The 27,136-nt window shown below is 55.6% G+C and overlaps 3 protein-coding genes across 3 annotated transcripts; all 3 read right to left on the bottom strand.

Annotated features, from left to right (window-relative positions):
• Positions 1–1,348: 1,348 nt before the first annotated feature.
• On the bottom strand, positions 1,349–7,762 carry KRT32 (keratin 32). Its single transcript, XM_008701262.2, has 7 exons — positions 7,280–7,762; positions 6,525–6,607; positions 6,227–6,383; positions 4,799–4,960; positions 4,596–4,721; positions 3,667–3,887; positions 1,349–1,769 (listed from the first exon to the last, which is right to left on the bottom strand). Exons 1-7 carry the CDS (start codon positions 7,742–7,744, stop codon positions 1,640–1,642), a joined length of 1,344 nt encoding a protein of 447 aa, XP_008699484.2. The 5' UTR covers positions 7,745–7,762; the 3' UTR covers positions 1,349–1,639.
• A 5,310-nt stretch (positions 7,763–13,072) lies between these two features.
• KRT35 (keratin 35) lies at positions 13,073–17,617 on the bottom strand. Its single transcript, XM_008701265.2, is given in 8 exon segments — positions 13,073–13,524; positions 13,527–13,585; positions 13,866–14,086; positions 14,575–14,700; positions 14,993–15,154; positions 15,791–15,947; positions 16,142–16,224; positions 17,078–17,617. Coding segments are annotated over 8 exon segments (1,434 nt in total). The 5' UTR covers positions 17,549–17,617; the 3' UTR covers positions 13,073–13,369.
• A 3,917-nt stretch (positions 17,618–21,534) lies between these two features.
• KRT36 (keratin 36) lies at positions 21,535–25,174 on the bottom strand. Its single transcript, XM_008701264.2, has 7 exons — positions 24,709–25,174; positions 23,936–24,018; positions 23,502–23,658; positions 22,818–22,979; positions 22,586–22,711; positions 22,192–22,412; positions 21,535–21,793 (listed from the first exon to the last, which is right to left on the bottom strand). Exons 1-7 carry the CDS (start codon positions 25,156–25,158, stop codon positions 21,598–21,600), a joined length of 1,395 nt encoding a protein of 464 aa, XP_008699486.1. The 5' UTR covers positions 25,159–25,174; the 3' UTR covers positions 21,535–21,597.
• Between the last annotated feature and the right edge of the window lie 1,962 nt (positions 25,175–27,136).

The following is a 27,136-nucleotide window of genomic DNA, read 5'->3' as shown; positions in this document are numbered from 1 at the left end:
CCTCCCACTGCCTTCAGGATGGTGCCCGGGCTCTTTGTGGGGTACCCGAGCCCATCCCCCGCCCCCGGTCTCATACCTTCCTGCCACATGAGCTCTATTCCCACCAGGCTTCCACAGGGAGACCTGCTGCTCCCGCCCCTCAAGGCCTCTTGAGCATGATTCTGCCTCCGTGCAGGCCCCACACCCAGCTGCCCTCCTTTGCTCCGTAGACATTCAGGCCCATCTCAAATGCCACCATCTCAAATGCCACCTTCCTGCTCTCCCCACGCTAGTACTTTCTCCCAGGCTTTGCTAGCGCGTGCTCTTCCTAGGTGCGAACGTGGCCATCTAGCCTAGTGGTTCGAATAAATGCTTCAGTGGAAGCAGCTGGACCCGGGTTCGAATCTTTACCCTTGCATGTAACTTTGGGCGACTGGATAACCCATCCTCTGCTCCTTGGTTTCTCTTTTCTAAAATGGACACGATACCTCCCTTGCACGGTGGTTGTGCAAGCTGCTGCAGGCTGGTTGGTGGAACGGGCTCAGCGCAGTGCAGGTACATCGTAAGTGCTCAGTACGTGGTAGTCATGGTTATTGATACTATTATTATGATTATTATTATGTGGCCCTTACTGAGGAAGAGTGGGGCCTTACGCACACTGGCCTCAGCCCCTCTCCAATCCCAGGCATCTGGACAGTGCGGGTCACTTGCATGTTTGTCGCCCCTGCACCCAGCTGTAGTTTGCAAATATGAGGACGCCGAATCATGAATTGCTTGAGTCTCCCTGGGACCGAACAGCCTATACTGAGTCCTGGGTCCACCTCTTACTAGTTGGGTGACCTCGGGCAGGTTTCTTAACCTCTCCGGGTCTCCGTTTCCTCATTTACAAAGAGAAAATAATGGTACCTTTCTCACAGATTGTCGCAAGGTGTAAATGGGGGACTAACAAAATGTCTGGAGGGACCACCCGGGGGTTAGCCGGGGCCCGAACACCGAATCTGCACACAGGAGGCCATTAGTGAAGTTTCTTTGAACGAATGAATGAATGATCCCATTGTACCAGCTGGAACGAGGTGGAGGGGTGGGGTTATGACAGTATTATTCTCAATTAACAGTAGTTTGGCCTAGGTTTCTGGCATAATTATCTCCCTTTTCTCTTTATTCTTTTATTACTTGGCTCTGGACCGATTGCCTGGTTTTAACTAGTTTATGGCATGTGGGTCTTTCTAGTGAGTGCCTCCCAAGCCTCTGCGGAAGCAGACGGGGCATAAAAATATAGAATTTAGCCACATTCCTCTTGAGCCCCGCTGAGTAGAACGGGCTGGTGGACACAGCAGCAAAGGGACAAATAGAGAAGGACGCGTTTGCAGGGCCGCTGGATGAGGCTTTATTTACCAGTTCCAAGAAGATGCTCTTGAGACAGAACAGACAACCCGAAACACCAGCAAGAGAGCAACTGGCAGACAGAAGGGAGAGGCAGCTTCTAAGAAGTGGGGGCTAGGGCGCCCCCTGCAGGTCAGAGCTGTTGCACACAGCCCACCTCCCAGCGCCGCCGCTGGAGGGCTTCCTCGCTGGCCCCTGAACCGCGGTCAGACTCCGCCTGAGGAGGCTCCGGCCTCCCAGCTCGGGTCTCTCCAGGATCCAGCGACGCTGAGCGACTTCAGTAGCGGCCCGGAGGGCAGGGCACGCAAGGCACGCAGATGGTGCGGGGCACACAGATGGTGCGGGGCATGCTGGGGGAGGGTGCACAAGGGGGACAGGAGGGAGTGGAGCATGGGTTGCTGGGCAACCTGCGGGAAAAAGGCACGTGGGGCGGGTTTAGAAAACAGTCCAACTCAGCGACACGCACCATGGTTCTGCCCCCCAGCTGCCTCTCAGATTCACCCACTTCTCACCTCCACTCAGCCTCCCTTGTCCCACCTCCGTCATCTTCGCCTGTATGACCCCAGCGGCCTCCTCACAGGTCTCCCCAACCCCACTCTTGCCCCTCCTCACCACTATCAAGTTCGAGGGCAGGGCGATATCCACAGACACAAATAGAAGCATGCCCCTCCCTGCCTAAAACCTTCGGTGACTCCACGGGGGCCATGATGAAGAGCAGCTCCCTTCAACTCAACCGTCACATCCTCCTTGAAGCCCTCCCTGATCTCTCTGTATCAAGGCCCCCAGGGGTACCCTGTGCCTCCTCCCAGAGTGACTCGTGATTATTCTGTTACAGTCCGTCTCCCCATTGAACAGTGAGGTCAGCAGCCACGTACGTCTGAGTGCCCTGCAAACCTGGCCAGGGGCAGGCATATCATAAGAAGGTGTTGCATAAAACGAACTAGGTAATTCAAACGGAAGGAACACACGGCAAAAGGAGGAAGGATGATCTCAGAGCCTGACAGGTGTGGGCTCATTACCAGAAACAACACACTGGACAGTAGATGGGAGCCAAATAGCCCAGAAACTGGACAGGTGCCCAGGGACCACATCCAGCCTCAAATATGTTTCGCATGGCCGACACTGCCCTTTTTTTTAAATTTGTTGAAAATACTTAAAAATCAGAAGAATTTAATAATTAAAAGACATCCAGATTCCCACCTTCTCTTGAACGAGCAGAAGACCCACCAATACTGGATCTGCAACTCACAGCAGAAAGGGCCCCGAGGGGGGCAGTGCCCTCATTGGACTAGGCATAGCTCTCTGGTCCTCCACAGTCCCACAGTGACCCGTGTCACTCCTGCCTGCTCCTTGAAAAGCATTTGACTTTGCAACTCTTGGCCCAGAGGGCGAGACCGAATGACAGGAGAGCAAGGCCGAATGCGGAATAAGAAAATGCCTGCAACAGCAATCAGCCCACCAGGTTTCCACGGTCCCGAGGTGTCCTGCACCCAGGTGACCACCAGGCCCTTGCTGAGCCTACCTGCACTGCTCAGCTTCCGGCCCTCCCCACTGCTTACCAGACCATGGCCAGGGCCTCCTGAACACGCTCCGCGCCTGGACCCCCTCCCTCTACTCTGTCCTCCCCTTGGCCCTCTGTGCCGTCTTCCTGCAAAGCAGCTTTGAGCTTTCACGGCCTCAGTCAAGAAACATTTACTGAGCATTTACTAGGAGTCAGGTGCAAGAGATAAAAATAATTTAGAATGTCTCTGAGTTCTAGGTGTTAACCATCTCACTGGGGAGATAGATAGTTGAGCAAATTCTATCATTTCCTCCTCCTCAAAAAAAAAAAAAAAATTAAGGCCTCTCAATTTCCTATGGAATAAGGTCCTCCCTCCCCAGCATGGCCTTCATGGTTCTCCAGGAAGGGGCCCCACCGAACTTTCCTGTCCTCCTTCCCGCCACAGCTCAATCACATTAAGCTACCCATGTGTTCTCCCAAGTGCAGAAAACCTTTCCCCCAAGTATGATCTCCAGTCGCTTGTCTGTCTCCCTAAACAGATGGAAACGACCTGAGAACAGAGGCCTTGTCACCATCCCCACATCCCCCGCGGCGCCCCGCACCTGGGAAGCCCTTGGAAGGAGTTTGCTGACCCAGAAAGGAACACAACGGTGGGCCAGTTTTGGGACTTTCTTTGGATTGTACCAGCTTCCCAACTGCTTCTTAGTCATGAAAGGCTCTAGCTCATGGGTAGGCCCAGGTGCTTCCCATAGCTTCCTCCAACCCTTGCCCACACCCATACAGCCTCAGCCGGGCCCACTCACTTGCAGTCCTCGCTCTCCAGCAGGCCCCGGTACGTGTTGATCTCGCACTCCAGCCGGGCCCGCACGTCCAGCAGCACCTGGTACTCCTGGTTCTGCCGCTCCAGGTCGCTCCGGATCTCGGCCAGCTGGGACTCCACGTTGCCGATCAGGCACTGCATCTGGGACAGCTGGGTGCCGTAGCGCCCCTCGGTCTCCGCCAGGGTGGATTCCAGGGAGTCCCTCTAAAGCAAAGGGAAAGACAAAATAGCTGAGACGTAGATCTGTTTTCCTGGTTCAGAAATAACCAAGAAGAACCAACTCTCTCTTTGGGGTTGGGAATGACCCCTCCCCATCTAAGTCACTGTGGAAACTAACCCCAAAAAGGCTGAGTGACTTATTCAAACTTAAGCAGCTGGTAGGTAACAAGACTAGAATGTGAACCCAGGTCCATGTGATCCTCAATCCCTTATTCCTTCTTCGGCCTCAGCCTGGCTTTACACGTTGGGTCTGAGGTTCACCACGCTCATCCCCTATGGCCTTATTTAGCTCTGTGGTCTTCAGCCCCACATTAAAGTTACCTGGGGGCTTTTAGAAAATCCCGGTGCCCGGACCCCACCTCCAGAGACTCTGATCTCACTCATCCAGAGAGGAACCCGAGCATAGGAAGTGTTATAACCCAACAGGCAGCAGATGGGTTTGGAAGGACAGACCAAACAGAGAACAAGCCTTCCTGGGGAGCTGTGCTCTACAGTGTCTACCTGCCCCGTGTCACATGGGAGACATGCCCCTTTGAGCCCTGTGCTGGGTCTGGGGACAAACTCCCTCTAGGAGACAGCAGCTGGGCAAACAGCCGTGGTGGCTGAATCTGGGCCTCCTCCTCCCTCCTGGCTGCCTGCTCCTGAGCCCAATGCCACCTGGGATCCAGAGACCGCCCAGCGGGCAGTACCCACCAGGCTGTGCTGGGCCTGCAGCTCGATCTCCAGTGTGTTGACCGTGCGTCTCAGATCAATAATGTCCGACTGGTAGCTCTGAAGCTGCTCGGAGCTCGTGGCCACCTGCTGATTAAGCTCCTGCATCTGCAGTGGGGGAGAGAGAAGGGCCAGGAGTACCTCCTGGGACATGAGGGAGGCCAGCCCCCCGACAAGAGGCCCACCTGCGTGTTGAACCATTCCTCCACGTCCCTGAGGTTGCTTTCCACCACAGTCTCATACTGACACCTCATCTCCTCCAGCAGCCTGTTCAGGTCCACGGGGGGTGCAGCGTCTACTTCAATGTTAAGACGGTCCCCCAGCTGGCATCGGAGGGCACTGACTTCCTGAAAAGGCACAAGCATGAAGTCACACAGTCACCACCCCAGGGAGACATAAAATGATGGAACAAAAGATGTTAAGATGTCTACGTTAGAGGGGCCCTTTGAGGATTGCAGTCCACTCTACAGCATCCCCCATGGTCTTCCAGCTCCGGCTGGACGCCCCCTAACTGCAGAAGCACCCCATCGCACTTCCTGTCACTTTGGCAGAAGCCGAGAGCAATGCAGGGATTTGTTTGATCTTGGGCTGGAAAGGGAAACCCACACTCCCGTATTCCCAGCCACCCTCCCAGCCCGTGTTCGTCTGGGGTGGAGGGCAGCAGGAGCCTGGCTTTACTTGGTTCAAGGCCTGGGTGCGAGCAGGCACTCCCCAGGCTGGGCTGCCAAGGAGAGAAAGTGGTGTTGGAGGCTGCCCGGCGTGTGCGATAATGCCTCATTAGTGGCCGTTTGGTGCGGTTCCCAGCTCTCTGATTTCAGTAAGGTGAGTCAGCCACCCTAGGGCACTCAGCGAGTACGGGGTGACTGTTACTTTACGTTTAAGCCTAAGGAAACCCAGCCAGGATTCAGAGGCACTTGCTCTTTCAAATCCCAAGTCAAGAGGTTGAGAGTCAACTCTGAAAAGGAGGGGGGAGACACTAGAGCTCCGGAGGGCTTTGCAGCACACGGGTGCCCAGGATGGGGGAATTTCCCTCTAAGGACCTGTAGGAGATGAGGGGGGAAATCAGAAAATAAAGGGTTGACCTGTGGCTTTTAGATCAAGTATATTATATGCAAATAGGAGAGCCAATGAAGAACAGGGTGGGGACAGAAAAAAGAAAACCACTGTACTTGACCCTCCCTTGGAAGAGATGGGGGTCACCCCCAGCAGCCGAGCCTGACAGAGATGGACATGCCATTGCGTGCGAGTTCTGGAACACAACCCCCTCAGGCCTCGTGCACCACTCCACCCCCAGAATGTGGCTCGCATGAGAAAAACGCGTGCAGTCGCCGCAAGCATCTGGCTGTCCCACGAGACCACGCTGCAGAAGAGAAGGTTGCCCGGCTCTCTGAGCACGGACCAAGTGATGGTTCATACCCACGGCCTCATTTAAAGCTCACAGCAGCCTGTGCAATAGCGCCTCTCCATTTTACAGATGAGAAGGCTTGGACAGGTTCAGTAAATTGGGCAAGTCCCAGAAACATGACATGGCACCCCTGGGAATTTCCACCCAAAACCTCACATTCTTCCCACCCGGCTTCCTAGGGCCACGTGAACTTGACTCTAGGGCTCACCTGCTCGTGGTTCTTCTTGAGGCACAGCAGCTCCTCCTTCAGGGACTCCACCTGAGCCTCCAGGTCAGCCTTGCACAGGGTCAGCTCATCCAGGATCCGGCGCAGGCCGCTGGTGTCGGCCTCCACCAGCTGCCGCATGGCCAGCTCCGTCTCGTACCTGGGCAAGGGCAGGGTCAGCCACTGAGGCTGGAAGCCCTGGAGCTGCTGGCACTTCTCCAGCCCTCTCTGAAACTAATGGAAAGCTGCCCCCAACGACGTGCAGGGAGAGGGGACGCCCCCGTCCCCCCGTCAAACTCACTTGGTCCTGAAGTCGTCTGCAGCCAGCTTGGCGTTATCGATGTGCACGACTATCCTGGCGTTCTCTGCCTTGGTGCACAGAACCTGGGGGCCAAGGCATGAGAGGGGGGTAATCCAGGATGAGAAAAAGGAAGAAGAACCCAAATGAGAAGCCAGTAGCCTATGGGACTCAACAGCCTGGGAGCCATCCTTGCAGAAGCCCCCCTTCCCTGGAGCCCTGGGGAGTATTTGGCGAACTGCTAATCCTTGGAGAACATGGGGTTTATTTTTTAAGCACTAGGTCTTCATAAATCCAAATGCCTCATTTTAGTTGCAGTGAACAATGTGGAAGGAAAGAATCTCATTAAGTCTGAAGTCATTCATGAGACAGACGGCCCCTTAACAAGCACTAACATTTAGTGAAAACTCCCCATGTACCAGAGGCTGTGTTACACACTCTACCTGCGTCGACTCAAGGAACCCTCTTGACAGCCCCACCAGGTGAGAACTCTACTATCCCCATTTTACAGATGAGGAAACTGAGATCTAGGGAAAGGAAGGGCCCTCCCGAGGTCATGCAGCGGTAGAACGGAGACTAGATCCCAGACTTCTTCCATGTTAAGGGCTCTAACTGAACGCTCAAATTATGAGATAATCCTATGCCCTCAGGAAGCCTCTTTCCCCTGAATGTGGCTTAATAAATTAACGAGATTCAAATCTGGAACGCTAGCTCTTCTGGTTGCCTTCCCAGCGCATCTGTTCACTGCTGGCCCTCACCTTCTGCTGGAGCTCCTCAATGGTCCTGAAATAAGACTGGTAGTCAGGACACATGGTGGCCGCTTGAGACTGGCAGGCCTCTTGGATCTTGCTCTCCAGCTGCGCGTTCTCACGCTCCAGCTGGCGCACCTTCTGCAGGTAGCTGGCCAGGCGGTCGTTCAGGACCTGCATGGTCTCTTTCTCGCTGCCATTGAAGGAGCCCTCGCAGTACCAGCTGCAGGTGCCCACGGAGCTAGAGATGCCACTGGTTGGTCGGCAGCTGCTGGGCCAGCAGGAGCTGGACAGGTAGGTCTTGGAGAGGCAGCTGGCGGGCCGGTAGGTGCTGGGCAGGCAGACAGAAGGCACGCATGTCATGGGCTGGCAGACATAACCCAGGCACAGCTCAGGCCGGCAGCTCATGCTGCTGGAACAGACAGAGGAGGGCCGTGGGCAGCTCTTGATGGAAGTCGAACAGTTGGATGTCATGTCGGGGAGGTCCCTTCTCCTCAGCCGCGGCCAACTGGATTGCCAGTGTCTACAGACCCCAACCCGCTTGGGCCTTTTTATACCCTGCAATGAGGGGGTTCGTGCTAGAAAGTCATCATGGGGTGGTGTTGATGTTGATACCCAGCCCCAGAGGAAGCTGCTAATTAATTTATAATTTGGTTTCCAATAAGGAGTTCCTTTCCTCATAAAAGAGACCAAGCTAGTCATTTGGCTAAAGCAGGACACTGGCCTCCTGTCATTGACCACCAGGGGAGAGCTTCAGGACACATCTTCAAAGGATCAGCTCTGTGCCTGGGCCCTCATTACCAGGGCGGGGCTGCCAGGAGACCACAGTACCTGGCCCTGTGCCGACGATGGCCTTGCCTCCTGCACCCCCACCCCCACTCGGGCCCTGAGACAGGCCGTAGACCTGTGGGGCAGCAGCTGTTCCTTTTAATGAGAGCATTCGCTGTGGAAAGAGGTCAGCCCCCCAAGGAGGAAGTGTGTGGGTGCCCGAAGCTGCAGGGATAGTGGCAGTGGTATAAATCCAGGGAGATAGGAAACAGAACCTTGGAGGCTTCTAAACCTGTATCATCTTCCTACCTGGGGGAAGAAGTGATGTCAGAGGAGAGAACAAACTCAAGACACAGACAGAAAGCCCAAGAATCAGGGGCATCTTTTCAGCTGGACGCTAGTAAAAAAGAGAGATGTCAGGACCCCACCCTCGGAAAGGAGGTCAGTCTCAGGCAGACGCTCTATCTTGACCCTCTCCGGATCCTACATCACTGCTCCACATACAGGGATGTCGAGGGCTCGAGGATTGTTGAAAGGACAGGGGTGGACAGGCTGCAACAGGCTGTATTTTCACTTTCTGCCATGCAGGACTCACTTCGGGAAGCAGTGGGAATCAGCTCCCTTGAGAAGCGACCCTCTGCAGCCCTGGGATGAGCTAAGCCAGGGGACTGGAGCGATGTCTCCAATTACAGAAGCCTCGGGCATCGCTTAAGAAAGCAACAGGCATGGGGTGCCCGGGTGGCTCAAGTGGTTGAGCACCTGACTCTTGATTTCGGCTCAGGTCACGATCTCAGGGTCTTGGGATCAAGCCCCAAGTTGGACTCCACCCTGGGCATGGAGCCTGCTTGGGATTCTCTCTCTCTCCCTCTGCCCTCACTCCCTCTCTCAAAAAAAAAAAAAAAAGCAACAGGCAAGACCAGTGGTCTTCAGTCCTGCCTATAATACCCGTGGGCTCACATATCACATGTTTAACGTGGGGTTAGAGAGCCATTTTTTTACTCACTAATCTTCTTAAAATAATATTGGAGTGTAAATACTTATCTTATTTTTTCCATCTATTTCTAGAAGTGTTGGCAGAGGGCTAAGGAGGGGGAAATGCCACACAGCCCGGTTCCCTGAAATTTGTTGCACCAAACATAAATTCCAGTTCTTTTGTCTGGATTAACAATTTAGAGAAGACAGTGGCATCAGATGGAAGGAGGTTATCATGGCGATAACACCTGGTTGGAATGAGACTCGTCAGACCAGCCTATAAAATATTAACCAGCATTTATTGAATCTATGCAAGTACTGGGCACCATGCTGGGTGCTTGGCATTAATTGGCCCACTTAATCCTCACCCAAAAAACTGTAAAATAATTATTATTGTAATAAGGTGTAGCAGTGGTTCTCAAAGTGTGGCCTCCAGACCGGCATCACTCAGGAACGTTTAGAAATGCAAATTCCTCACGCCCACCCCAGACCAGCTGAGTCAGAAACTCTAAGGGTGGCGCCCAGCCATCTGAGTTAAATGAGTTCTCCGGGCGGGCTTGAAAATCACTAAGGTGTAGAAGCATCTGTATCTTAATACCTGCCACCAGAATTCCTCTTGCAGAAAGAACTTTTTTTTTTTAAGATTTTATTTATTTATTTGTCAGAGAAAGAGAGAGTGTGCACACAAGCAGGGGGAGCAGCAGGCAGAGGGAGAAGCAGGCTCCCTGCCGAGCAAGGAGCCCGATGCAGGACTCGATCCCAGGCCCCTGGGATCATGACCTGAACTGAAGGCAGACACCTAACCGCCTGAGTCACCCAGGTGCCCCAGAGCTGTCTTTACTTGAATAAATACATTAAGTTCTTGGGGTAGAAGACAGGACCCTAACTGCCTGGATGTTGGCTGGCAAGACATTATAGGGAGAAAGGAGAAAGGAATTGGAAGTTCCCAGGACAATCATGGAAGTAAGGGGTGAAGGGGAGAGGGTTGCAGAAGCGAGGAGGATAGACACCAGGAAGGAGCTGATGGGCCGTGCTGTGGAGTGTGGTCCCACCCCACGGTGTCCGCGAGACCTTCAGCAAAATCCACCAAATTCAAACTCTTGGCATGAGCGCTGAGTTCACATGACAGAGGAAGGACTGGGTCTCATATCAGAGTGGGTCTGAAGGAAGGGGACAGGGACAGGTGGGTCCAGGGCAGGAGTGTCGAAGCCGGTTCTCAAACCCAGTTCTGAGTCCAAAGCCTAGCCACTGTACCCCAACGCCTCTGAGGCCAAAGCCAACTACGGGGCAAAGAAGTATATTTGAAAAAGGGAGAGAAGGGAAAGTCACTCGGAGAAGGGCAAGGAAATGGGAGCAAACGAGGAAGAAACACCAGTGAGAGCTGGCATCTATGTCCAGAGTGGAGGGTCCGTTTAAACAAGGGTCAGTAGGGGGCCCCTGGATGGCTCAGCTGGTTAAGCATCTGACTTTGGCTCAGGTCATGATCCCAAGGTCCTGGGATAGAGCCCCACATCAAGCTCCCTGCTCAGTGGGGAGCCTTCTTCTCCCTCTCCCTCTGCCGCTCCCCCTGCTCATGCTCTCTCTTTCTCTCAAATAAATAAAATCCTTTAAAAAAAAATAAACAAAGGTAGGTAGGATGCACATGGGGGCCTGACCCCACACTGTCTCCTTCCCTCTGTTCTTTGAAAAACCAGATTGACCCAGACAAAAAGACTTATCAAAGCCGAATTTAGGTAGTTCTACCATCCAAAAAGCCCATTTGCCACCTGCCCATAATGTCGTGTCATCAAACATAAGCAGAAAGATCACCAGATATTTGAGAGAAGTTTCCAACATCGCAGACAGAGACGCAACGAAACAAGCAAACAAAACAGTGAAGAGGAAACTAGGGGAAAAGGAAACAACGTGGAATCTAGAACAATCTATCAACACATTTATACGTGTGTGTGTTTTAGTGACCTCAGAGTTAAGAACAGCAGTTGTGAAACAAGAGCTGGATGTTATAAAAGAGGAACAGAGAACAAAACAAAACAAAACAAAAAAAACCTCTCTGAAATTAAACATATGATAACTGAAATTTAAAGTACAGCTCAGATGCTTGAAATTAAAGGAGAGAAAAAAGCCAGAGCTGCGGGATAATCGAAAGCACCGGTCAGGGATCTGCTAGCACTGAGGGTGACGTCAGAGCTGCCGGAGTCCCCAGCTCCGTGCCAGAAGGCCCTCCCCCCAACGAAGGAGCTGCACGCGGGAATCATTGGGGTGCTTTTTAAAACCCCAACAGCAGGCCATATCCCAGACCAACTAAGTCGGGTTTGCTGGGGGTCAGACCAGTGACCTGACTGCCCTCTAGGTCATTCCACTATGCAGCCAAGGTTGAGAATCTCTGACTTAATGGAAACAGCATTATACTCAAAGAGCTCAAGCGGACGACGTAAATAATAAGAGGCAGGGCTCTGCAGGATCTGGTTCGCTGCATCCTGGAGGGAAGGAGGATGGGTTTGGAAGGGGTTTGGACCACAAAGGATGTCATAAAGAAGAAGTGTGGCTGATGGGACGTGGCGTTAACTGGAGCCATGTGCTCAAGGGAGCAGCCTTGCGCGGTTTGCGGACTGCGCCCGACTTTCCTCCGAGTCAGAAACAATAGTAAGCCGCAGAACGGCATCTCTGCTTTGGCTGCTAGGCGTTGCTGCCTGGAAGGAAAGCTCAGGAATGAAACTCTGGGCAGGGAAAGGGCAGACGCCCAGCCTCAGAGCAATCCAGGCCTCCAGCTAGGGTAGATGGTCAATAATACGGAGCCATTTTCAAAGGCCCAGCATATGTTCGGGAGGCAGTATGGACCTCGGAGTGTGTTTAGTGTCCTGGCCTGTTTTACTGATGAGGAAACTGAGATTCAGCAAGGGGCCACCCCCTGCTAAAGTTCCCACGGGCAGTAAGTGCTGGGGATGGGATTTGAACCCAGGTGGGTCTGACTCCATGTTTGGAGCCCGTCTTCATCACACTACTAACGCCACGGCCCCTTCAGCAGGCCTCCTCCTCCCACTGAGGCAGGGAGTGGGTGCCCTTCCTTTCCCACCACAAGGCCTCCCTCTGACAAGGGTTGGTCCTGCTCCTGGCAGCTGACACACTGTCTCGCCCAGGGAGGCACTGGACGGACTTTCGTTGAATGAAGTGATCATGAGACCGTCATCCCCTTCGGGTGGCTGAGCCTCCACCAAACCAACCAAGGTGTTCCAGGAAGACCAAAGCCGAGGCCGTGGAGGATGCCTGGAGCAAGGGGGCTGGGAGACACCAAAGCCCCAGGTTCTCCTTTGTGGGGGGTCAGGAAGCGGACGACTCTAAAGTCGAATCAGGGTGAATGATACCAGGCCCTCTTAAGAGGGGGGTGAGGGTCTCAGGACCCTTGGTCACCTGTCTTTCCACAGTCCAATCTCCGCCTTGTGTGCTTTGGGCCAAAATGCTGGGAGCTCCCACTTCCCTGGGGAAATGCCCTGGTACCGAAAGGCACTGCGTGCAGCATCAGAGGCCAAAGGCACACAGAACACGAGGAGTCTCCATGGACAAGAATCTCTGAGTTGTGTGTGGTCACAATGGCAGTCTCACTGTCGCACCTGCGGGGGTGCGGGTTTTGGGGGATCTGCCGAGCTGGAGGGCTGTGTGAAAGTATCGCGGTGGGAGGAGTGAAATGAAAATACCCTGGTGTGGGATGTCATGAGAACCACAGGCATGAAATGAATAGCAGCCTAAAATGCTTCACCTTGTACTGGCCTCGGCTTTATCCGCCCTCCTCTGGGATCCCAGGGTGGCCATGTAGACTAAGGAGGGAAGTAGGAGAGGTTTGGTCATATGGGTCACCACATGGGAATCTTGGAGAAGTGTCTTCATCACGAAAGCTGAGCCGCTGAGCCAAAAGCCCTACTGGAGGCCCTTAGTCACCCCAAACAGAGCCACAGGGATCCCGTCATCCCCCGGGTCACACGCGGTCAAACATCCCTATCCATCTGCCCAGGAGTCACCCCTCTCCCCCCAGCAGAGACGCACAACAGGGACACCAGAACAGTGCCATTAGGCATCAAGAGCCAAAGCTAGTGCACTTTATTATTCTGCCCACAGAAGCCCTCTACTGCATTCCAGAACCCACTAAAACAGCACCCAGAAGGAAATCCTGACCCAGGAGGCAGCCTGAGAACAGAGAGCCTGGCCGGCACCCATTGAAATGATGAGGAGTTGAGGCTTTCAGGGGTGGCCAGCCTTAGTGACAGGCTTGGAGAGACTTAGAGGGGTATATGTGCAGGGAGCCCTCTCAGAGCCAGGCCCTGGCGCCCCGGGCTCTGCACAGAGAGAAGGGATTGGGCTTTAGGGTTAGGGTTCAATAGAGGCCAAGTCCAGGTCCTGCAGACAATGGCCTGGGCTTTCTGAGCCAGTCATGCTCAGAACCGGCCCCCCGGGCAGGGCACACAGATAGGGCGGGGGCTGCAGGTGGTGCGGACCGCACCGGGACCGCAGGAAACCGCAGGAAGGCAGGGGAGGCACGACTTGGCGGGCGAGTGGTCAGGGGCACACGGGTTACAGGGCAGCCTAAGAAAAAGGGAAAGTTCAGATTACCGTGATTTTCCAATTGCTGTTTGCAGTAACTCAGAGCACCTTAAAAGTCACCCAGTCCTGCCCCCTTGTCTTACCAATGGGAAAACAGAGGCCCAAAAAGGACTTGCTGGGGTCGCGTGATGAATTTGTAATAAGCCCAGAACTCAAACCCAGGGCTCCTGACTCTAAATGCTGGGCTCTTCCCAGGCACCATGCGGTCTCCCCAGAATTTTGCAGACTATCGGGAAGACAAGGGAGCATCAGTGACACTCACTTGCCCTCCTCGCTCTCCAGCAGGCCCCGGTACGTGTTGATCTCGCACTCCAGCCGGGCCCGCACGTCCAGCAGCACCTGGTACTCCTGGTTCTGCCGCTCCAGGTCGCTCCTGATCTCGGCCAGCTGGGACTCCACGTTGCCGATCAGGCACTGCATCTGGGCCAGCTGGGAGCCGTAGCGCCCCTCGGTCTCCGCCAGGGTGGATTCCAAAGCATCTCTCTGGGGGGCGAAAGACAAAGACGGGAAGTCAGAGAAGATGCCCTGAGCCATCTGGGTCTCAGTGAGTCCTCAGAATCTGAGAACAGAAGCTCAGAGAATCACTGTGAACCAGGATGAACCACAATTGGACCTCTCATTTGAGACAGCCATTTAGCCCCTGCAGCCTCCCTGATCTAGAGAGTATCTCCCCTATTAATGATATCTCTGAGGAAGTGATAATTACTCAGGTAATTACTCAAAAGGAGTCTCCTTACACAAGTCCAGGAGCTGCTGCCGGAACATGTCGGTTGCTATAGGTCTCCTGTCTTTCACCACTAGGATGTTTGGGAATGGGGGCTGGGACCTCATTCTACCCTACGCAGAAAATCCCTGGTGCTCAAGAACTTGAACCCCTGGAGCCTGCCTGTGTGGTCAGAGCATGGAGGCCCAGGGGTTCATGTGCTGCGGGGTTTGGTCCCCCAGCAGGCCTGCTCAGGCCTCGGGCTCACCATGCTCTGCTGGGCCTGCAGCTCGATCTCCAGGGCGTTGACCGTGCGTCTCAGCTCTATGATCTCCGCCTGGCAGGTCTGCAGCTGCTCCGAGCTGGACACCACCTGCTGGTTCAGCTCCTCGGTCTGAAACATACACACACAGGACCTGGTCAGGAACGTCAGGATTCAGCTTCAGAGGTCTACAGAGGCTTCACAGAATCATGAGCCAAGAAGGACCTTCCAGGACACCCAGTCCAATGCATTCATTTCATCCTTGAGGACATCATTGTTTAGAGGACAGCAACCTGCCCAAGGTGCACAGCAAGGTCAAAACAGAGCTGAGGCTCAAACTCAGTTTCCTGATTCGGAGCCCCAAGGTCAATTCTGTCTGACCCACCCTGTGTTTCTGTTGCACTGACTCTTTCCGGGTACCTACCTGAGTGTTGAACCATTCTTCAGCATCCCTGCGGTTATTCTCCACCAGGGTCTCATACTGGCACCTCATCTCATCCAGGACACGGTTCAGGTCAACAGGCGGGGCAGCGTCCACCTCAACATTGAGCCGGTCACCAAGCTGGCAGCGCAGCGAGTTGACTTCCTGTGGCACAGAAAAGGGTCAGCACGAACTGTCCCGGCTGGCTGCCTCCCTCCCCTCCTCCCCTATGCCCACCTGCTCCCCATGCCCACCTGCTCCCCCATGCCCACCTTCTTCCCCATGCTCACCTTCTTCCCCATGCCCACCTGCTCCCCCATGTCCACTCTCTTCCCCATGCTCACCTTCTTCCCTATATCCACCCGTTCCCCCATGCTCACCTTCTTCCGCATGCTCACCTCCTTCCCCATGCTCACCTGCTCCCCCATGCCCACCTTCTTCCCCATGCTCACCTTCTTCCCCATGCCCACCTGCTCCCCCATGCCCACCTTCTTCCCCATGCTCACCTTCTTTCCCATGCCCACCTGCTCCCCTATGTCCACTCTCTTCCCCATGCTCACCTTCTTCCCTATATCCACCCGTTCCCCCATGCTCACCTTCTTCCCCATGCCCACCTGCTCCTCCATGTCCACCTTCTTCCCCATGCTCACCTTCTTTCCCATATCCACCTGTTCCCCCATGCTCACCTTCTTCCCCATTCTCACCTTCTTCCTCATGCTCACCTCCTTCCCCATGTTCACCTCCTTCCCCATATTTGCCTCCTTCCCATGCTCACCTGCTCACCTCCTCCCCTGTGCTCACCTCCTCATGGTTCTTCTTGAGGCACAGCAGCTCCTCCTTCAGGGACTCCACCTGGGCCTCCAGGTCGGACTTGCACAGGGTCAGATCATCCAGGATCCTACGCAGGCCGTTCATGTCCGACTCCACCAGCTGCCGCATGGACAGCTCTGTCTCGTACCTGGCAGGAGCATAACAGGATGCCTGAAGCTCCATTTCCTTTTTGTGTCCAAGTCACATCCCACCCCAGGCTGTCCTGGTTCTGTGTGTCCCACCTTAATGCCTCAGTGACTTAGTGCAGCCAAAACCCTGCGTCCTGGCATCACCAACGTCCACTCTACCAGCCCCCATCCAAGAAGCAAGCAAGACACTCACTTGGTTCTGAAGTCGTCGGCGGCCAGCTTGGCGTTGTCGATCTGCACCACCAGCCTGGCGTTCTCTGCCTTGGTGCACAGGGTCTGGGGAAATAAAGAAATGACATCTGTGAAATGTGGGACTATCTGCTGGCTGGAGCTCCCCAAAGCCGGTGAGGGCCACCTCCAGAGGGAGGGAGTCAGCCGTCCCTGGATTCCTGGCTTCTGAGGCTCTGTGAAGGCTTACAGGCATGCAGTAGGGATCAGACAAAGAAGCTCCTACAGCCCTTCCCAGTGCAGTGCCCCTGGGACCCATAACCTGGCACAGACTGGGGGAGATGTGGAAATGCTACAGCAAAGACTGGCATGGTGGCCAACTCTATCTTCCTATCTCCCAGGCCACTGGGGGCTCAAGGCAGGTCATGAACAACAGCGTACTCTGTGATTCCTTGGTCACAAATGGTCCCTCCCAGGAGCCAGCAAGTACCCTCAGGGGATCTGGGCTGGGCAAGAAGGAAATTCCTGATGGGCTTTTCCTTCCCTGAGTTCTTTATAGAAAACCTGATCTGCACCAAACAAATCAAGTCCAATCCCCTCACCTTAAAAAAAAAATGAAGACAGTAAAACTCATAGAGATAGACCATGCCAGCAAAGGCTACACAGCCAATTAGTTCATAGAGCCTATGTCCAAGCTCCGGCTCCCCCAGCTGCCAGCTGGACCACCTAGAATAAGTCATTCAACCAGCCTGAGCTTCGGTGCTCTCATCTGTAGAATGGGCTAATGACACCTCCCTCATCCCATGACTAGGAGGAGCAGATGAGGCCACAGATGTGAACACGCCCTGTGACCTCTGCAGTGCCCATGGGAGCAGGGCTACCAGCCCAGGTGTTCTAGCTTCCAGACCAGCGCTCGTGGCATCAGACTCCTGGGCAGCCAGAGACGCTCTGAACCTCCTACCTTCTTCTGGAGCTCCTCGATGGTCCGGAAGTAGGACTGGTAGTCGGGGCACAGGTAGGGCACCTGCTGCTGGCACCACTCCCGGATGCGGCTCTCCAGGCTGGCGTTCTCCTGCTCCAGCTGGCGCACCTTCTCCAGGTAGCTGGCCAGACGGTCGTTCAGGGACTGCATGGTCTCCTTCTCGCTGCCAGTGAGGATGCCCTCCCCAAACCAGCCCCCACCCAGGCTGTAGCTGGTGGCAAAGCCTCCAGATGGGAGGCAGAGAGCAGGGAGGCAGCTGGCCATCCTGCAGCTGCTCCTGCCCAGCCCGACGGAGCACGCAGAGAAACTCCGGGCCCCGCGGGAGAGGCTCGGGAGCTTGCAAGAGCTGCTGGAGTACATCGCGGACACACGAGTAGAGCCCCCGCCAGCCCCTCCCAGGCCCTTGAGAGACGCCGAAGAGAAGCTGGTCTTGAGGCACTTGGAAGCCATGGCCTCGGCAGCCCAGACACAAGTGATAGGTCCTCGAGGCCAGGTGCCCCCCGATTCGGAGAAGCATCTCTTCACCCCCGGTTTATATCTCTGCTCCAGTGGGCGTTGGCCTTTACAAAGGGTTTTCTCCTCATTAAAGTTAATACCACTTTCTATAAGAACCCCTCATTACCCTGTTATTTAGCTTCCCATGAACATTTCCCGGCCTCGTAAAACGGGAGCCCCGTTGAACTGACGGCTATGTCGAGACGTCTCCTCCGCCCCATGTTGCCGAGAAGACCAAGTATCCGTCAGTTCTTCAAAGGGGCCTGTCATCCAAGCCCAGACCTCAGCCTCCGCTTTAGGAGGTGTGGGAACCCACAGCCATGGTCTTGACTTTCTCTAGCATTATCTCCTTTTATGGGCCCAGGGGAGTAGAGGAGGCCTCTGGGTTGGTCCCTGGGCGATGAAAGAGCAAGCCTGGTTGCTGCAGGAAGCAGAGACCTCATGCCCAAGGAGACACAGAAGGTTCTAGAATGGTCCTGAAAATAAGGCCACAGGGACCAGCTATCCCAGTTTCCACAGGACTGTTCTGGTTTTTGTGCCGAAAGCCCCCTAATCCTGGGAACCCCTCCGTCCCACACAAAATGGGAAAGCTGGTCGCCCCACACAGAGCAGAGCCCTGGTGGACAGACTCCCCCCTACTCCCTCCCTCACCAGGAAATCTGGCTGGTTGTGTAGCCCCAACATCAGCCAAAACGACTAGAGGTCGGCTAACTGAGCACCTGCCCGTGGTGACACATACCATGTGTAGGAAGATACGTCTCCCCTGGCCCTGGTTGAGAAGTGGAGTGGCCTTCCCTGCCAGCTGCCCGGGGGCTGAGGCGGAGCCCGGGGGCACAATCACAGGCCTCCTCAGAAGACACGGTGTGAAATTCGAGTTTCATCTCTGCTACAGGAGTTATCCGGGCTGATGTCCAGAAAGCTTGACAAGGGTGGGTTATTTTTCCAGAAAACCCAATGTGCCAAGCGAGTGAGGCCGGGGAGAGGGGCCAAGAGCTGAGCCAGAGGGCAGGTGGCACTGCACATGGGGCCTCGTCAGGTGGAGCCCCGTGCGACTTGCCTTCCAGCCTGCCCTCGGTTTAGGGTCCTGCTTACTCTTTTAGGGACAGGTTTTACCTTCCTGTCAGGAGAACGGCTGTGAGCTGAGCGCCAGCAGCCTTCCCGGTGCTCGGCATGGTCTCACTTCACCCTCATGTTGCCCTGTGAGCCCGGGCTTGTCACCCCCACCTCAGAGCTGAGGAAACATCTAGAACAGCAACTGCTCATGGTGAGTGCACAGGAACGGCAACCACTATGGTTACCAGTCCCCACGTGGGCGGAGTCTTGCTGTACTCCAGGTGACGGTGCTAAGCAGCTGTCACCGGGGAGTGTAGATGGACTCTGAGCACCTGGGCCACCATCGCCCAGGCCAGGTGCCTGTGTTTGGGGGCCCTCAGCTCTAGAACTCTCATGAGTCACCGTGCCCTTCCCACACCCAGGAGCCTGGTGTGACCGGCACCCGCCCAACACAGAGCCAGGGCCCATTGGCTGTCTCACCTTCTCCTCCCTGGAAATCCATGCTCCAGTGCAAAGGACACAGCTGAGCTGAGAGCCGGGATGAGCCTCCTTTGGTGTTCATGGCTCCCATCCCTGTGAGCACGGGGCTCCACCCAAGCCCTGCTAAGTCACAGCGTCCCGTGCTCTGGGCTCAATGAGGGCTACCCTGGATCCACAGGACCCGGAAAAGCCACAGCAGCCAGGGCCTGGGAAGCCTCATGCTGTTTATACAGCCCTGGGGGTCACATGGGTTCCTAGGCAGGGCTCCACACCTGTGCTACCCAGAACGGGTTTGTCTCCCCGACACAGCCCAGTTAATGACAAGGCTCATGGTACCAGCCATCAGTCACGAAGTGCTTAGGACGGCCAGGCCCCGTGCCGAGCTGTCTCCAGGCATTCTCTCACTCACTGCTCACAACAATCTCCTGAGACTAGCATTGCCAACAGCCCCATTTAGCAGATGAGTAGACTGAGGCTTGGAATGTTTCTGGAGCCTACCCCTGCTCCAGCTCTGCTTTGCCCTCCTGGCTCTGAACTTTCCCTCCAGGACCTGTGCACTCTGCTGAGATGGGGTCTGCACTGTCCCCCGAACATGCCGTGGGTCCTCTTTGCCGTGCTGTAAAATATCCTTTGCCCTCCTCCTTCCTGCTGTGCCCATCCTTCAAGGCCCCCATAAATTCCAGACTCCCCGAAATCCCCAGCTCTCAATGATCTCTCCCTATCCTCAGGACCCGAGAGCCTGGCCCACACCCACACCTGCCATGCCTGTGCCGGGTGCCAGCGTGGGCAGTCGTCTCCCCCGCTAGGCCGTCAGCTTCTGGAGGTCAGGGCCTGCGATCCCACATTGGGTCCAGCTGCTTCCCCGGCACCCCCACTTCTCCCTAGACATGCCCCTGCGTTAGCACTGGGTTTTTTGTGCATGGGGTGTTCAGTCCACATCTGTTGACTAATTGATCTGAGTGTGTGTCAGTGAGCCAGAGAGCAGCTCAGCAAAGTATAAACAAGATCAGAACCACCTCAAAAGAAAGGATTATGTTCACTCTGGGGAAATTTGATAAAATGTAATGTTTTATATCATCTCTCTCTTACTGTCAAGAAAAGAGCAATGACATGGGCGTCAAAAGGCTTGCGAGGGCGTCCTAAGCCTGCCACTCACTGCGCCAGTGTGGGCCTGGCCCCCAGCAGTGCTAAGTTCTTGTCTGCTCAGCAGTGAGTGATTCAAGCCGAACTCAGTGAAGGGTAGGTGCGAGGTTGAGAAGAGGGGGGCTTCCTTAACCAGGCCAGAATGGGGAGAGGCGGGCCTCAGGCCCCAGAGCAGGAGTGTTGAGCACAGAGAGAAGCAGGGCAGGGCAGGGCTGGCCCCCTGACTCTGTCCAGCAGGGAGTAATGATTCAGGTTGGGGGGGAGGGGGGAGACACTGCGTGCTGGGAAGAGCACCGGCGTCGGAGTCAGAATGGCCAGACAATGGCCTCTTCTCTGCCGCTCACTGCTGTGTGGCCTGCAGAAAGCTGCGGTCCTCTCTGGGCCTGTGTTCTCCACTGAAGAATAAATCAGGGGGACAAAGAAGGCATGGGGCCCTCAGACTTCTCACAGGCCATGCTTCTCTGTTCGGAGGGGTGTCCGGGGCCCGGCACTGATAGGCTGGACGCCCAGAAGGTCATGACTCAGCCAGTAGAATTCGGGGCACTCTGACCTCGGCCCCACAGTGAGCTTCCCTCTCCCTGCTCCATGTCTGACCCCCCCACACGCCGTTGTCCCTGCCACCCTTCACTTCAGCCCTGTACCCGGCGCTGGGGACAGGGAGTCACCTAGCCTCCTGCCTTCATCGCCCAGATAGCCTCCCTGAGGTGGTCTGCCCAGGCTGGTTGGTCCTGGAAACCCCTCTCCTCAACTGTCACCGGTGTCAGGCCTGGGGGTGAGCCAGCAGGGTGGTGGAATTGGACAAAGGAGGCGAAGCTGAAGGGAAGGGGAGAGAACCCCCAGATCCAGGCAGGACAACCGAGGAAGGCTGGCTCGGGAGCCTTTGCCCCTTGTGGGGCCGCCCCAGGTAGGTAGCTATGGACAGGGCCAAGCCTGTGGGTAATGGCCATGCCCATCTGTCCTTGTGGGCCAGGCCCTGAGGTATCCCCATTTTTAAATATTTTAATCATCCTATCACTTCCTACCACTCAGACCCAGAGAAGACAGACCTGAAACCAAAACCCAAAACTTTACTGTGACCCTTGATCAAATATCCCCATTAACTAACCTCATGAGAATAGACAGAGTCAAGTTTGCAATGCCAAGAGAACACACTTTATTGGATATATTTCAGGGGAACCTAGTTTTGCATAGCATAAAAGCAGTTAAGTCCAGAAACTCAATATAAGAAGTATTTTGGTAGAAAAAAATCTGCTGAGCGGGGAGCCCCTCTAGGGAGTGGCGGGTTGTCTAGAGCCGGGAGCCATAGGCGTGTCCTTCCAGTGGGCTGGCTAGAGCGGGCAGGCCTGCAGGTGCTCCCTGGAGGAAATGACTTTCCCGTCTCTGATCTCCTCCGTGATGGTGCGGATCTGGGTGCTGATCTGGGGAGCCGGGCCACAGGGTGCAGCTGGAGTACAGGGCCCAGTCGAGACGTAAGGTCCCCTAATAGACGGCTTGCATTCTGTGGCACAAGGGTGGGCAGGCAGCCTAAGGAAATGAAATCAGATCAGAGTGCATTTGGCACCGGGGCATGGGACTGAGACTCCCGTTAAATGGATTTAGGGGATAGAGTGATTATAGTGGGTGACAACAACGAATGGCTTCAGTGCCTCTGAAACCCCCAAGGGCTGCAGGGAGGAAGACGAGGAAGCCCCAGTCAAGCACGATGGTTGGAGAAGAGCTGTAGGGATGGGCTGGGGTGGGGGGGCATCTTGTCCCCCGGTGATGGCTGGGACGAGAGGGGATCTCTAGAGAATGGCTTTGGATCGATCCTTGTCATCTGCGCGATCACCTCTGCAAGGACTGACACCCCCTCCGAGGCCCCGAGAGCTGGTCCAGGGAGCCCTGCCCCCACACCTGGCTCCCCGGGACCCACAGCCACTCACTTGCAGTCCTCGCCCTCCAGCAGGCGACGGTAAGTGGCGATCTCTGACTCCAGCCGGGCCTTGACGTCCAGCAGCACCTGGTACTCCTGGTTCTGCCGCTCCAGGTCACACCTGATCTCGGCCAGCTGGGACTCCACGTTGCCGATCAGGCACTGCATCTGGGCCAGCTGGGAGCCGTAGCGCGCCTCGGTCTCCGCCAGGGTGGATTCCAGGGAATTCCTCTGGAAGGGGAAAGAGGAAGAGCTGCTCGTGGGAAGGAGTCCCACCCAGAGTCCCGTAGCCCTAGGTATCTGTGTATCCCGCGTGATCACGCCCCAGGATAAGCCCCTGCCGAGGCCGGTGGATCAGGGCTTGCCAGGGGCTGTGGCCGGTCCCTCGGGCAGAGGCCACTCACCATGCTGTGCTGGGCCTGCAGCTCGATCTCCAGGGCATTGACCGTGCGTCTCAGCTCAATGATCTCCGCCTGGCAGGTCTGCAGCTGCTCCGAGCTGGACACCACCTGCTGGTTCAGCTCCTCGGTCTGAAACACAAGAGGGCCCAGAGCACAGTCAGACGGAGCGAAGCTCCTTCTTTCAAGGAGAACCCCTGCCCCAGGAGCCTGTGGTCCCGAGCAGCCCCAGCCCCACCTGGGTTTTGAACCAGGCCTCCACGTCTCTACGGTTATTCTCCACCAGGGCCTCATACTGGCATCTCATGTCATCCAGAATCTTGTTGAGATCCACCGGGGGGGCGGCGTCCACCTCCACATTCAGTCGGTCCCCGAGCTGGCAACGGAGTGCGTTGACTTCCTGCAGAGAGGAGGCGCGATGGCGTAAGGTTGTGGAAAGGATGCCGGATTGAGGGTTCGGTGGCTGGGTTCAAATCCTCCTCCCTCGGGGGCTGGCTGTGTAACCTCAGACAGGATCTTAACTTCTCTGAGCCTCGGTCCCTCTCATGGACATGCACCTACCTCCTCTGGGGATTCAGGGGGGTAAAAGGAGATGATGCAAACGTCAGAATAGAATACATGTGATCGGACACTAGCGTCCCGAGGGAGATTTAGTGTCATGGGCAGGAGTGTGGGATCTGTGTGACCTTAGGCAAGTGACTTCACTTCTCTGTGCCTCATTTTTCTCATCTGTAAAATGGGACGATTGTGAAGATGAAACGAAGTGAGAACAAAATGCAAAGTGTTTCAGATAGCTCCTGGCATACAGTACGCCATCAGCAAATGTTCCTGTGGAAGCCGTGGTCTCGCCGTTGTGCGCAAGGGCCACCAGGGGCTCCCTGCTGATGGGAAACACTGGGAGATTGCATGGCACCAGCCTCACCTCCTCGTGGTTCCTCTTGAAGCACAGCAGCTCCTCCTTCAGGGACTCCACCTGGGCCTCCAGGTCAGCCTTGCACAGGGTCAGCTCGTCCAGGATCCGGCGCAGGCCGTTGATGTCTGACTCCACCAGCTGCCGCAAGCCCAGCTCCGTCTCGTACCTGCACACACACAGCCCTGCTGAGTCGGCAGGGCAGGAGCCGGGCACCAGCAGGGGGCAGGGAAGGAGCCGGGCACCGGCTGCCCTCCATCGGCTGCAGGGGCTGATTTGGGGTCAGCAGCATGGTGAGCCTTTCCTCAGACCCAGACGGGATCCAGGGCCTGTGCTGTATTCCCACTTATGGTTCCATCTGGCCTTCCTCCCAGCTCACCAGCTCCCAAGGCCAGGGAGAGAGGCGAGGGCAAGCACAGCAGAACTTCCCCGATGAGGCCACTCACTTGGTCCGGAAGTCATCAGCAGCAAGCTTGGCATTGTCAATTTGCAGGACTAGCCTGGCATTCTCAGCCTTGGTCAGCAGGATCTGAGGAACAAGGGGCATCCCATGAGCTAGGAAAGGCCCAGCAGTGAGGGGGTGGCTGGGCGGGGATCACCCAACTCATAGAGGCCATGCTTCCAAGTACCCCCAGTACCCTCAGCACCCCCGGCCCTGAGTCCTGAGCCCTGGTGTGGAGGGAGCATCAGTCCAGGAGGGGCATGCCTAGAAGTAGGCCCCAAAGGGGCACAGTGGGACGCCTCAGGGTAAGGTGGAAAGAACCAGGCAACCTGGATTCAGATTCTGCATCTAACACTCAGAGGCTGTGCAATATTGGGCAAGGAGCTGAACCTCCCTGGTATTTAACTTCTGTATCTGCTAAATGGGTCCAGTAATACCCATCTCTCCAAGATGAGGAATAAATAGTCCAATGGCTACAAAGCGTCAGGCGTGGCACCTGCATCCAGCAGGGGCTGGGTATACATTATGGCCCTTCCTGTAGCCGAGATGGCGAGGGGAGGGGCGGGATGGCTGGTATAGTTATACACAAGCGAAAGACTCACACAGAGATCTGGGCCCCCCAGGAAACCAGGACCCCAGACAGAAGAGCTGTCCCTGGACAGAGAATTCCCCAAGAGCTACCGTCGGTGGCTAGTCCCTTGGGTTGTGACAAACCCCCCCACACACACACACACACCCAGGGCCGGGGATGATGGAGAGGGGCCAGGTCCCCGTTACCTTCTGCTGGAGCTCCTCGATGGTCTTGAAATAGGACTGGTAGTCTGGACAGATGTACGGGATCTGAGACTCGCACCACTCCCGGATGCGGCTCTCCAGCTCCGCGTTCTCGCGCTCCAGCTGGCGCACCTTCTCCAGGTAGCTGGCCAGGCGGTCGTTCAGGAACTGCATGGTCTCCTTCTCGCTGCCATTGAAGGAGCCCTCGCAGAACCAGCCCCCACTCCCGACAAAGCCAGAAGGGTGGCACCCAGCGGACAGGTAGGAGCCGGGGAAGCAGCTCCCAAAGCTGGACAGGCCCAGCCTGACGGAGGAGGCAGACCCAGCAAGACTGGGCACCCTGCAGGAGCCCACGGAGCGGACGGAGGATACCCGAGAGAGTCCACCTGCCAGGCCGCACAGGCCCTTGACAGACCCAGAGGAGAAGACAGGGGAGCAGAGCTGGGTGGCCATGATCCTAGCAGAAGCAGGCTGCGGTTGAGCAAGGAGCTCAGGTTCTAGGCTCTCAAGGCCCCTCCGGAGTATTTATATACACTCTCCATGGGGTGTTGGCCTGTTACACTTGGGAAAGCCTATTCCTCTTCCAGAAAGCTAATCTCATTAGAATGTGATTTTTGCTACCCATCCAGAATTTCTTACCTTATAAAAAAAAATTTTTTTTTAATTTTGTTTGCTAAGTCAGGACTCTTGTCTGTTGTCATTTCCTGGCAGAATATGAATTTTATTGCCTCTTCAAAGTCTTTGCACCAGATCCCATAAATCGGGAGTGGCCTCGCAAATGACATCTAGTTCCTGCTGTCTCTGCTGTGCCCTCCCCTGAGCATCCTGCTCTCCCCACTTGTCACCCCCATCCCCCTCCCCAGCGCTCACAGGTGCTCACGGACACCTGGGCCCCTGGGATGGTTAAAAGGGAGCTACAATTCATGTCCATCCCAGCAGTCCCGGGAGGTGGCCGATCTGTCTCCATTTCACCGACCTGGAAACAGAGACGCCGAAAGGCTAAAAACGAGCTTGCTCAAGGTGAAACAGCAGTGAGTGACAGAGACTGGAACTGAGACCAGGGCTCTCAGACCCCAAATCCTACACTCTTGCCCCTCCGCTTCTCTCAGACAACCAAGGGCAAGTTCAGACACCCAGAATTTAGGGACCAGAGACCTAGGTCCAAATGGTGGCTCTGTGGATAATCTGCCCTGTGACGTGAGTATAGGTCACTCTCTGGCATACCTCCGTGTCCCCATCAGGACAGCAGAGGTCATCAGCCTACCCTGCCTGCCTCACACAGATATGAGGAGAATCAAACAGAACGGAAGTAAAGGTGTTTTTGAAAGCCCTTGTGCACTAGGGAAACACTGCTTACAGAGGCCAGTCTTTGCTGATGGCTTATGGCTGTGACCAGCAGAGAATCGGGCTGTGAGCCCTCAAAGGGGCTGCGTTGGAGGGCAGTTTCCTTTGTGACCCGCAGGTCTCTGCACCTAGGAGAGTAGAATCAGGATCCTGGGGCAGTCTACTCGGACCCCGGCCCCCGGCCCTGAGAGATGGGCCAATGCGGATGACCCGAGCTGATTCATGCAGGCTCTTTGGACAGGGAAGGAACAAGAAAAGCAGCCGAAGCCCTGCCAGGGGGTCAGGCAAGCTGGGAGGAGCGCCTGAGACTTTGCCACCATAGGGAAATTCCTTCTTCCGCCTCATGAAGTGGGATTTCCCAAGGCTCAGGCAACCTGCTCACGCTTCTCCCACACAGACTTGGTTTGCAAGGCTGGCATTTATGGAAGCTTTTATGTGCTTCTGGGGTTGTAATTTAGCAACCTCTTAAAATGCTTTATAAGCTTCTCTCTGGAATTACTCAGGAGGGTTGTCTGTGATGCACACACCTCGCCCATCACAGGGGACACCTCGACGGGATGCCTGAGAGCAGCCCCTGCTGGGAGCGAGAGCGGGGACCGCAGGCCCTTCCAGCAGCCCCATCGTCCCTGCTCTCCGGACACAGCCTCGGGTTTCTCAACCTCGGCACTGTTGACATCGTAGACTACGGAATTCTTTGTGGTGGGGGCTTCCCAATAGCAACCCTTTCCCCCCGTTATGACAACCAACTGTCTCCAGACATGGTCAAATGTCCCCTGGGAGGCAAAACCATCCCCACTTGAGAACCACTGGGCCATCAGGACAGGGATGGGGGGCTCTGACCAGGCCACCTATAAACACACCCCTTTACTTTCTAGGGTAACTAGTGCCGAGTCTGGCTGTGCCTGTGGGGCCCACTCGGGCACGTGCTTAAGGCACCCAGGCTTCAATTTACCTCACTGGTGACACAGTGTGCTCGTTCTCAGGGCGGCCCTCCCTGAGCCCTGGCGCGGCTCTGTTCTGGGGTGTCTGGCTGCTGGATGTCTGGCTGCTGGGCATCTGAAGTTAATGTTCTCTTTTTCTGGTTTTT

This window comes from Ursus maritimus, unplaced genomic scaffold, assembly GCF_017311325.1.
Source record: "Ursus maritimus isolate PB19 unplaced genomic scaffold, ASM1731132v1 scaffold_24, whole genome shotgun sequence".
In the NCBI taxonomy this organism is placed as follows: Eukaryota; Metazoa; Chordata; class Mammalia; order Carnivora; family Ursidae; genus Ursus; species Ursus maritimus.
The sequence above is the reverse complement of the archived record's forward strand: the minus strand, read 5'-3'. Positions and strand labels throughout refer to the sequence as shown.

Coding starts and splice junctions, on each gene's coding strand:
- KRT32 (XM_008701262.2), bottom strand. CDS start 7,744: ATGACATCCAACTGTTCGACTTCCATCAAGAGCTGCCCACGGCCCTCC. Junction 6,608..7,279: donor TTGAGGAGCTCCAGCAGAAG/GTGAGGGCCAGC, acceptor CTTGGCCCCCAG/GTTCTGTGCACCAAGGCAGA. Junction 4,961..6,226: donor TCAAGAAGAACCACGAGCAG/GTGAGCCCTAGA, acceptor GTGCCTTTTCAG/GAAGTCAGTGCCCTCCGATG.
- KRT36 (XM_008701264.2), bottom strand. CDS start 25,158: ATGGCCACCCAGCTCTGCTCCCCTGTCTTCTCCTCTGGGTCTGTCAAG. Junction 22,712..22,817: donor AGGCCTGGTTCAAAACCCAG/GTGGGGCTGGGG, acceptor CTTGTGTTTCAG/ACCGAGGAGCTGAACCAGCA. Junction 21,794..22,191: donor CTGGAGGGCGAGGACTGCAA/GTGAGTGGCTGT, acceptor TCATTTCCTTAG/GCTGCCTGCCCACCCTTGTG.